Source organism: Ascaphus truei, chromosome 3, assembly GCF_040206685.1.
Source record: "Ascaphus truei isolate aAscTru1 chromosome 3, aAscTru1.hap1, whole genome shotgun sequence".
NCBI classification, from domain to species: domain Eukaryota; kingdom Metazoa; phylum Chordata; class Amphibia; order Anura; family Ascaphidae; genus Ascaphus; species Ascaphus truei.
In genome coordinates, this window is record NC_134485.1 from 60,473,924 (window position 1) to 60,486,144 (window position 12,221).

Genomic DNA, 12,221 nt, shown 5'->3' on the forward strand with positions numbered 1-12,221 from the left:
GGCCGATGTGTTTTAGACGTTTCGTGAGTTGCCTTAAGTAGCTTCTATGGTTGCTATAACAACCCTACTCCAATCGGAGCTTATGTTTCAATCCGAGCTGGTAACTTCATAAATTGCTACTTGTATTGGCAATACGCTACTTCTATTAATGCTGACTGATACTCAACTGCAGAAGTTATACAGCAAAGTACAACATTTAAAAAGAACATATAATTCATTTGTACAGTATCTCACAAGGAGACAAAGATGTGTGCATGTCTTAGCTGTAGTTATCTTATGGACTATAGAGTGGTGCTGACAAATCTTAAACACAATGTACTGTAGCAACATTCAAGCTCCCTGGCAGACAGTCACCTTATATAGAGAAGTCAAGACATATATGTACAGTGATGATTGCTGCAGTTGGATCAGACAAACATGGTTAGTGTTATTTAGAATCTCCAATGTTGTAAATTTGACCTAATATTACGAGAACCAAACTGGTAAATTAATTCAAAATTACATATCATGAAAGGAAGTTGGTTAATGTATTAGGCTGTAATTTTTATCATCATGTTGGGTAAAATAAAAATGATAATCATAATTAACTCTTGATGTGGGAATTCATTTATATGTATATATAATCTGCAGAGTAGTAATGAACTTGGTTACACTGTTGGTTATTAAGGGTCTAAATTAAGGGAGTATATGTAAACCCTTCATTCAGACCAGGTGGACTCAGCGTTTTTAATCTATATATCCATTCTGATTCTCTTTTTAGTAAATTATTGTCAATATCTCCGCCTCACATGTTGTTTTTGTGAGGATCAATTCCCAAGAATGTGAGACATTTGATGTCACCCTGATGTATGTTATTGATGTGACGTGCGACTGGAGTATCCAGTTTGTTTTTTATTGAATTCACATGTTCTAATACACGCCTTCGAAATTCCCTTATGGTTTTACCCACGTATCTTAAGCCAGCGGTGTGAAAACTGGGGGGCACGACCCCCAGGGGGAGCCCAAGATTATTCAAGGGGGGGTGCAGCCGTTGCAGGGGTCCCGCGCTCTTCACCCAAGGCATTTAAATTAATGCCGTGGGATTGCGTGAGGCCTCTGCAACTTCACTTACCTTCTCTTCGGCGACACGTTGGCATGGCCACATGACCCCGTGGCTTCATTTGAAGCCGGGAGCCGAAGAGAAGGTAAGTGAGGGGGGCGTGAGAAGGGAGGGAAGCAGGAGGGGGGCGCAAGTAGAAAAGATTGTGCACCGCTGTCTTAAGCCACACTTACAGATAATAAGATATATGACATTAGTTGTTTTACAATGAATATATTGTCTTATGTCATATTGTTTAGAATTATCAGTGTTGGAAAATACTTTTGTGGGCTTGATATACTCGCATGCTTTACAGCTTTTACATTGATATGTACCTTTCAAAGAAGATGTTAACCAAGTTATTGTCGGCTTGGAATTGGTTATGTACAGTATTAGCTCATCACGTAGATTTTTCGACCGTCTACTAGTGATACTTGGGGTGTCTTTAAGTACTTTAGTTAAAGCTTCATCAGATTTGAACATGTGCCAATGTTTAGCAAAGATGGACTTAATGTGTTTCCATCTATAGTTGTAAGTGCCTATACATCACTATTTAATGCTTAATTATAGGCACGTTTGAGATTTGCTAATGAATAGCCACGATTGAGAACCCTTTCTTTAAGATCAGTAGCTTGCTTCCGAAAATCTTGTTTAGTAGAACAGTTATGTCTAAGACGTAAATACTGTCCTGTCAGAATCCCCTTTAGCAAGGACGGTTGGTGTTGGCTAATAGCCGCTAGTAAACTATTGGTTGCTGTTTTTTTTTTGTTTTTTATAACTTGAATTTTATTGATGAATATATGCTTGTTATACATAAAGAGAGACGTTCAATTAAACATTGTTCAACTTAGCATATAATAAACATTAATTTACGCATAACTGACCCGCACGGTTTTTCGAGCCCTACTTAACCGTGCGGGAGGTAGTCACTCTTATTGTGAGGGGTCCGGGATAATAATAATAGTAATAAATTATAACAAATAATAGATAAATAAAATAAAAAAAGGGGGGGAGGGAAGAGGGAAGGGGTGTAGGATAGGAATGGGAGATCGGAGGGAATGGATGGAGTGGTCTCTGAGAGCTGTTGAGATGTCTTTACTGCTGACGAATAGTTACAGTCGTTGAGGCAGGGTATATATGAGCGAACTCATGGTGTGTGTGGTATTTGTTGTGGGTACGGTCTTCACCTTTCTGTAGGAGAACGCATTTATAACTATCATAGCCAGATTGTGTCACGATCTACCCCAGGGATGTCTGTCTGTGCTAACCAAGGAGTCCAGACTTTTAGGAAATTGTCGCCAGTATCATTAACTAAACTTGTTAGCTTTTCCATCTGGCAGATAAACCAAATACGATTCCGAATCTTTGGGATAATTGGGATATCGGGGCGTTTCCATAATGCTGCGATCTCACACCGCGTTGCTATTGCGAAATGTGCAATGAGTTTATTATGCGATTTTGACAGGTCTTTTAAGGGTCTGTTTAAGAGAAACAGCCATGGGTCTGGGGGAATAGAGAGGTCGAAAATCCTCTGGATCCAATTCCTGATTTGTTCCCAAACTAGGGAGATCCGCGGGCATGACCACAGCATATGTAACAGGTCAGCTGTTCCTCCACATTGTTTGGGGCACAATGGGGAGGACCCTGAAGCGAACTTAGATAATTTGAGTGGGGTGAGGTACCACCTCATAAGGACTTTATATGCGTTCTCTTTCAGTGTTGTGCATATGGAACTTTTGGCAGTAGCTAAGAATATGGAGTCCCAATCTTCTTCTTCTAGGGTTTCCCCTAGGTCTAACTCCCATTGGTTTTGGAATGAGGGTGTTTGCTGTTTGGAATTGGCAGATTCGACTACCTCTCCGTAGATCGTAGATATAAGTCCCTTAGTGTCGGATTCTACCCGGCAGAGCTTTTCGAAATTTGTCAAGGGAGGGTATGGGGCGGATTTGTTATAGAATGCTTTAATCTGGAGGTATTTAAAGAATTATGTGTGGGGAATATCTTTTTCTAGTCTGATATGGTCGAATGTTTTGATTTTTAGATTGTATCCTTCCATATCTTTGAATCTACTATATCCTTTTAATCTCCAAATGGAACTACTGTTACCAATTAGGTCAGGTGCAAAACTCGGGTTGTTCCAGATGGGGGACATTAAAGAGCCTCTTGATGTGAATGAGTTATTGATTCTCGTTGCTTCCCAAACCGATAGAGAGTTGATCATTGAGGTGAGCGGCAGGGTAGCGGGTTTCCTCGCTAATTTAGGTAACCAAATGAGGCTGCTGAGCTCTAATGGGGAGCACGCAGCACTTTCTAATTCCACCCATCTCTTCAATGTAGAGTCTGAATGCCATTGTATAATATGACTTAATTGAGCCGCTTTATAATATGATAACAGGCAGGGTACCGCTAAGCCACCAGCTAAGGTAGGTCTTTTCATATTTAATTTATTTACTCTCGGTTTCTTTCCGTTCCAAACAAAGTTAGATATTGCAGACTGAAGTGAGAGTATATCTTTCAGTTTGAGTGGCACTGGTAATGTCTGGAAGAGGTATAGGATACGTGGAAGTAGATTCATTTTAACGCTATGTATCCTACCTATCCAAGAAATCTTCTTGGAAGACCATCTGATTAGGTCTTGCTTTAACGTCCAAATTAGGTTGGGATAATTTGCGTTGTAGATGCTTTTTGCATCTTTGGTGATATAAATCCCTAGATATTTTATAGATTTCTTCTGCCAATTGAAATTGAAATTTAGTTTTAGTAATTTCTCTGTATGTCTAGGGAAATTGATATTCAGAGCTTCAGATTTGGATTGGTTTATTTTAAACCCAGAGACTTTGGAAAATGTATCTAGTAGATCAAATAGATTAGGTAATGAGGTGAGGGGTTTTGAGATGATTAATAAGATATCGTCTGCATACAGGGCCGCTTTGTGGGATTGAGCGTATGCGTTTAACCCTGAGATATCAGGATTATCTCGAATGCGTGCTGCCAGTGGTTCGATACAAAGGGCGAACAGGAGGGGGGATAAAGGGCACCCCTGTCTTGTGCCACTTTGAATTTGAAATGGAAGTGAGGGAAAGCCCTGATGTATAACCCTGGCAGATGGGCTTGAGTACAGCGACATAATCGCTCCACTAACCCGATCTCCGAAGCCAAATGCTGCTAGCGTCTCTTTTAAATATGGCCAGTCAATCCTAATCAAAAGCTTTTTCAGCATCCAGACTTAATAACATGGTTTGAACATTATTTTTATTTGCCAATTCTAGCAGATCAATAAATCGCCGGGTGTTATCCGCTGCCTGCCTTCCTTTAATGAAGCTGACCTGATCTGGATGTATTAGTCTGGGTAGGATTAGACTTAACCTGTTGGCCAACAATTTAGCATATATTTTTATATTGGTATTGATTAAGGAAATTGGCCTATAGCTTTTACAATTCAGCGGATCCTTGCCAGGTTTGTGTATTAGAGATATAGACGCCCGCAGCATATCCTCGGGGATTGGGGCTCCTGCTAATATAGCGTTGAACATGTGGAGCAGCCATGGGGCAAGTGAATTTGAGAACTTCTTATAGTATAGCCCCGAAAAACCATCTGGTCCTGGTGCCTTTGATGGTTTAAGTTCTTTGATGGCCTGCGACACTTCTTCTAATGTGAAGTCGGCGCCCAGGACCTCCTTGTCCTGCTCTGTCAATCTCCCTATCTTTGAGCTGGCTAAGAAATCTCTTAAAGCTCTGCTCGTGTTGTTATTATGTGCCACTTTCTTACCGTCGTATAGGGAACTATAAAATGAACCAAATTCTTCTACTATCTTTTTGGGATTGGCTGTTTGTATGCCCGATTTTAAGCGTATAGCTTGGATGTTAAACTTAGATTGCCTATCTTTTAAAGCTCGAGCTAGCATCGTATCCGGCATGTTAGCTTTTTCGTAGAATTTCGTGTTGGACCAACTCAGGGAGTTATCTGCTCTGGAAGTCAATAGCATGTTCAGTTCAATTTTTGTATCTTTTAGATCATGTGTTGTTTGTGAATCAGGATTAGATTTGTGGTTTAAGATAAGTGAATGTAGTTTGGATTGGAGCGTTTTAATTTTGGAATCTCTCTCTCGTTTTCGCTTAGCTGTGATGTTGATCAATATGCTCCTTAAGGTTGCTTTATGAGCCTCCCAAAGTATCATATGGGATTCCACAGAGCCTGTGTTTATCTTGAAAAATTGAACTATTTGGTTGCTGTTTTTTAATGGAATACAGTAGTCTGAATTGCATTATGTTCATCATTAGTGATTCTTAGGTCCAAGAAGGTGATCTCTTTTTTGCTATGATCTGATGTTAATTTTAGGTTGAGGTTGTTAAGATTTCATATATTCACAAATTCAGTGAACAGTGATTCAGGGCCATTCAAAATGAGTGGAATATCATCAATGAATCTCAGCCATAATTCAATATGATCCGTATATCTCTTCAAATCTTCGACGAACACATATTGTATTCCGACCAGCCCAGGTACAAATTAGCATATTTTGGGGCAAACAATGTGCCCATTGCTGTACGCTGGGTCTGGTGGTAATACGTGCCGTCAAAGAGAAAATAGTTATGGCTGAGGACAAACTGTAATAGGTCCTCACAAATTCATTGTGTAGTTTGTGTCCGCAGTGTTTTGTCGACAAAAAATATTCACAGGGTATTAGTCAATTTTGATGTATTATGCTTGAATTTAAGGATTTGACGTCCAGTGTGGCTAAAAGTGTGTTTTCATTGGTATGAATACCATTTAATCTCAGGAGCGTGTCTTTAGTATCCTTAATATATAATGGTAAAGCAATTACAAATGGACGTAATATTCTGTCTAAATAGATACTGCTTTTTTCCGTTAGATTTTTATTCCCCGAGACTATCGGTCTACCTGGTGGTCTGTTGATCTTATGTATTTTTGGCAGTGTGTAAAATGTCGCTGTTGTTGGCGATCTAACTGTCATAAACTCAAATTCTTTCTTATCAATGAGTTTTTTTTCTCAAGAGCTCTTTCAATAATGTATTTAGTTCACTCTTGAATTGGTAAATAATACATGTATTCACATCACTGGATTATTCTGCATGTTCTAGCAAGATGCAAGTTACACTAACCTCTTACATAATTTCAATGTAAGCAATAATATCATGATGATGATGAGCTGACCTGCAGCCAAAATTTTGCAGGGGGACCTGTTGCAGCATTAGACTGATTAACCGTGCCCAGGTTTTCAGCAACATCAGGTCTCCTGTTGTGGGAAAGAAAGAATAGTCTCTAAGATCTATTTACATTACATTGGAGTACTTTGCGGGCCTCACAGGCAGCAAGGGAGCAGCCTTTTTTTTAACAAATGCAATTTTGCTGAAATATACTGAGATACAGTGACAATGGAGTAGACAGTATGTATCTGAACAAAATGCTAAGAAAATGCAACACATCTTATTGAATGATAACTAGAATGTCTTCATTCAAAAATCTATATCTCATTTATTTGAGGTTCAACAAAGCATAACAAAATATATATTTTTTTCATTCTGTATAACTACTGTATAACAATCAGTCAAATTACTATAGCAATAAGAATCAATAAGCACATGTGGTACCCTAGTGTAATCCACCCTGGGTCCTACTTGATTCTGAGCTACAGTAGTGCACCAGTTTAGATTCCACATTGATTGTTTTCATGTATACATACAGTATATATGGTAGTACAGTAGTAATATTTTTTTTCTTCCCTTTACATTGAAAGTATAATCTGCAATACCAATACAGAGATGCCCTTGCATTGTTAAAAAAAAAAAAAAAAAAAAGAGGAAGAATAGCATAGGAGAGAGTGTGAACTCTAAGGGAAAGTTTTTATTGTAGCAATTCAATTTAATTGCAAACTCAGGGTACTGTAACAATTTGTCATCAAGATACAGAAGTAATAATTACTCCTGTGTGCTAAATCTGATGTGTTCATTGAGTTTAAGGTCTGGAACAGAAAGTGACATGTCTGCTCCAGTAGAGAGACAGTGCCTCTTAGGAGGGATTTCCCTTCATTATAACAGCAACTTTGATGTCTTGCTATGCCTCTACTCATCCCCTGAGCTCTGTTCATAATTGTCTCCTTTAATGCCCCGTTACCACTAATGGCCATTGTACAGTAGTTAAAGCAATGTTCTTTCTGAAAGAAAACATGACTTAAAGTTGCCTTATTCGTGACGCGTAGAGGTGACGTCATCACGCAGCGGGGAGCGAACGTGACGACGGAAGCCCAGCCTGCTGCGGATACCCAGCGGTCTAGCACTAGGTGTGTTCTCCTTCATATGTAAGCAGTAATACAATCCTCTGCAGCCTGTACTTACCTAGTTGTAGTTCTGTGGGTTTTGCATTGCGAATTCACCATTGTGCATAGACTGTGTGGGTCTACAGATCCTATGTGATCTTTTTTATTCATGTATTTTATGTGATATTGTTATGTTGAGTCAATTTATAAAGCTTTGGAATATTGACTGATGGTTCTTTTCTCTTTTGCACTTCATTTTTGTGTATATATTATCCATCAAACCCACATAAGAAAACATAGCCTTAGTTATTAACATTTAAACTAATGTGTACAAACTTTTGTATCTGGATTTATACTGTACCTTAGCTTGCTCATACTGTACATACTGCAGCTCATCACAGTTAAATAAAAAATAAAAAACGTGGAGATCTTCGTAATAGATTAGATTTTTCTTTATGAAAAGGGTCTTTTAAATATGGAAAAATTATTTTGTAATGTCTGTTTTAGTATGAAAACCAACATCATGCATTTGGATGTATAGGCATGTCAAATTTTATTATAAGTGTTATACTGTATATACATTTAAACTGGGCCAAAACCACAATAGGTTTAGATCTAGGATACTATGCCCAGTCTCCAAGACACTTAGGCTGAGGCCCCAGTACCTCCGCTGCATGCGCGCCTGAGAGACTGGCGGCGCGTGCAGCCGATTCCCCGGTCTGCAGTGAGCTGCAGGAAGAGAGACCAGGGGGGGGGGCGTGGCGGGGGAGTGACGGGGGCGCGGCCATGACATCACCCGACAGGTTCGCCCTCATTGGCTGAACTGCCGGGGGCATGGCTTAGCGCTACGTCGCGAGTCCTGCTCTCAATTCTATTGAGAGCAGGAGCAACTCTCGCCACAGCGCTGCGGCCCCCCCTCGCTGCGGGCCCGGCGCCATTGAGGGGAGGGCTCTCGTCAATGCAGCGTCCGCCACAGCGGGCACTGCAGTAGCCAGCGGGGACCGGGCCTTACTGTACAGATGTAAGCAGATTGATACACCCATTGCAGGAAAAAAGTTAAGCTAACATTGAGCTGCTAGAACTACACACAGCTTTCACCTTCCGTGGAGCCAAGAGAACATACTGTAAGCATTTTAGTTAAGGTGAATTCCTCCTTTAATTTACTACGGTTGATTTTGGCTCAAAATGAGCAATATGACTAATCAAGTGGATTAGATACTGTGGTCTCCAATAAAGTGAGTTAGCTGTTCCCGTCTCCTCCCACTACACAAACATGCACACAAACGTCACGTGTATAATACAATCTCTAAATAGCAAACACGTGATTAAAAGCAAACTAATAACTAGATTACAAAATATAAGATGACTTGGGAAAAAGAAAAGATGGGAAATGTAAAAAGGGGGTAATTTAAAATGGAGCAGGTAAAATTGCTGTGATGATTTAATATCCTGCTTCATATACAGTATGTGTTAGCAGCTGCACAAAACGCTTGCTGAGTTGTCATCACAAATTAAGCAATGTGTTTAAATGTCACTTACATTGATTCTTTTTGTTGTCTGCACCAGGCTCACTTTAATTTTGTCGTGCCCAATGGACTTGAAGAACTTTCCTATGGATGTTCAGACGTGTGCAATGCAATTGGAGAGCTGTGAGTATTTTATTCCTTACCCTGCATATTTTGTGAAAGGTGTACATATTACATTAATTCTCAATCAAATGCACATGGTTTTATATTTTTTTAAACCAGCAGATATCTATAAATTGGTCCAGAGATTCCTTTTGATTTGTAATTCATATCTAGGGAGTCATACTATGCACTAGTGCCACCTCCATGTTAGCTAAATTAATATGGGCTGCGAGTATTTAGCGGCCCAGACTACATAAGATGGGTGGTAAAATTGTTTTCTTTTAAATAATGGGGTAAGCACAGTGCATTACAAAGGAACAAACATATAAATATATACATGTGTAGTGATCTTAGTTTGACACATATTGATAAATGTTTTCTGGGAGCGTCAAATGGATTATTCCATTTTCATTTTAGCGTTCATTAAAAAATGGGATTGTAGTAATATTATTTTAGAATTACAGTACTGCCGTACTCACCAAGAATAATGTATTGATAAATACATTTATTCAGCAATATTAAGAAGCGATAACTCATAGAAATCTGCATTGATCAGCAATTGTGGAGGGGTGGGAGGTATCACACTTATCTACCATAGGATTATTTGATAGGATTTGTTACAAAATCTTATTCAGAGAAGCTCAGCACACCACAAAACAATGGATATGAAAACATCACTGATATTTAGTAGCACCAAAAAGAGATTCAACATTTCGGTGCATACAGCACATTCACCAGGGCTGTTCTGATGAAGGTGATATATGCACTGAAACGTTGGATCCTTTATTGGTGTTACTCAATATCAGTGAATACATCTTTGATATTCATTGTATAATTTTGTGGTTTGCTGAGCTTTTCTGTTTGCATTGTATATTTTTTCAACACAGGTTGAACTTGCTTTATAGCACAGATTTATAGTTTGTGTTATCCAGCTTTATTGCCAGTTATATATATATATATATATATATATATATATATATATATATATGTATATATATATATATGTATATATGTATGTATTTGCTTGACAGTTTAAGAGCTGTATCACACAACTATATCTTATAGAAATTGATTTACAATGTTGATGCCTGAGGCAATCAATGCTTTGCAAAGAAATGCCTTTAGGCACTAAATGGGTTAACATACACTGCAAACATGCATACACCTTACAAATAAAACACAACAAAGCATAACATCCATTTGTGCAAATAAAACCCTTTAGTAGCCCAAGTTGCCCTATAATCATGGGGTTTTGGTCTTATTCCAATATCATCAGGTATCCGTTTATGGAATACTGTAGCATGTGAATACGTTGTTTGTATATACAGAGCAAAAGAAAATGTCTACCCAGAGACATTTGGATCATCTTGATGCATACATTATGTAGCCAGCCATTCGATAGAAATTAGTTAACTTCCCATTTTAACAGGACCTTTTAACAAGTCCTAACTAGAGAGGGGGATAGAGGGGGGTATGGTTTTAAACTGAACTATAAATAGCAGTGGCTGTGTTAGATGATTAGAAACAACTAGAGGGAAGCTAACTACCGGGATCATTCAGGATAGTGCCACCATAGTGCTACAAGCCCAGAGAGCAAATCACTACAGTGGGAGGGAATATGATGAGTAGGAGGGACCTTGAAGGAAGAGGCCTTTGCCTCAAGTCGATAGGAAGAGGAAAGCGTTAGTCCAATCCATGGGATCAGTCTCCAATCCAGCAACCCTCAAGCACCCACTGTGCCCCTGGACAGCCTGGTTCTGGACTAGCCTGAGCGGGTGAAAGCTGTTACTGTTTGCATCCTGTCCAATAAATGCCCTATTGGTTAAGTTGGAGTCAACTTTCAGCCCCTCTGCATCCTGTCAAGATCAGAATCTACTGTTCGTAGCCTAGTGATTCTGCATCCTACTCTGACCTCTGGACTGTACCAGTACCCTAGGGCTACACATATTTCCCTTTGTGGCATAGGGAGATATATGTCAAAACAATACAATTTCCTCTGTTATGTCTTTTTCAATTGTTATAGAATAGCTTTCTGTATATGGTCGTAACTGTGTAGAGGGTGATGTGGCTTATGCTAACATTAAGCCAGTTTCTCAGGCCCTGGGTAGTTTAAATAGATGTATCCTCGATAGGAATTAAAATATGGGGAGACCCTCTTTCAATCTTGGCAGAGTTTGCCCCCACAAAATCCCACAATCTCCCACAATCTCTTTGAGTTATAGTGGTTTTCCCCCCACATTTATTATAGCTGCGACTGTGGGAAGAACCATGAGAAGGTTCTAAAAAGTTGTATAACTTTGGAAGTAGGTGAACAGCACTGCAAGAGCCCAGCTATTCCTACATTTGCTAAATATATGCATTTATAAAAAAATAATAATTTGATTGCATTTAAGCCATGCCAACCACATTCCGAAAGACATATTTGTATGTACAATGTCACATTTGTTTGTTACTGATCCAATGCTACTGTACTGCTGAAGCTCTACCCTACAAACAATATTATTAGATATTCTGATAGCGTTAAGGATGGTTAATATACAGTGAACATTTTAAAATGTCATACGTTTATATTCACTTGACTTTATTAAAAGATAAATGCAATGTTTAGCATTTCGACGGAAATGTTTGTGGTATGTAAGAAAATATCATTATACCATGCCTAGATTAATAATATATAAATTTGCCCCCCCACAAAAAATATACAGCTCAACCCCCTTATAACGCTGTGCTTGGGTTCCAAAGAATCACATCGTGTTATAAGCGGATCGCATTAGAAATAATGTACAATTGTATGCATTGTGCAATAAAGTTTTTAAGATACCAATAATCGTGTTGTAAAGTATTCATAAATACGAAAACTGGGAGCCCCGCTTGCATCGCGTTATAAGCGGATTCGCTTTGTAACGGATCGCATTATAATGGGGTTGAGCTGTATATGATATGTCAAGGATTATAATAAGTATATTATCGTTATTCTGGATTGAACAATGCTAGCACCAAAAACTCAAAATTGTCTTCAGCTCTAAAGGGGTGCAAAAAACTCTCAGCCCACAAAGGAATAAGAGCAGCAGCTCATGTCAAAACTCAACCCAAGGAATATACATGCCACACTCAACTATGTTTGCCTAAAGTTTCTTGACATTAAAGAAAAGGGCAGCATCAAAGAATTCTCAAAGAACTCCTACAACACTAAAGGCCAACAGAATTTAATTTTGCTAGTGTCAATTAACAATCTAT

General features: G+C 38.9%; 1 protein-coding gene across 4 annotated transcripts in view; it reads left to right on the forward strand.

Moving 5' to 3' along the window:
* GLRA2 (glycine receptor alpha 2) overlaps positions 1 to 12,221 on the forward strand; it is a 211,697-nt gene that overhangs the window by 99,906 nt on the left and 99,570 nt on the right. For all 4 annotated transcript variants that reach the window (XM_075594091.1, XM_075594090.1, XM_075594092.1 and 1 more), the window contains one exon: positions 8,923 to 9,005. In XM_075594091.1, coding sequence (XP_075450206.1) covers positions 8,923 to 9,005 — 83 coding nt within the window. The remainder of the gene's footprint in view (positions 1 to 8,922; positions 9,006 to 12,221) is intronic.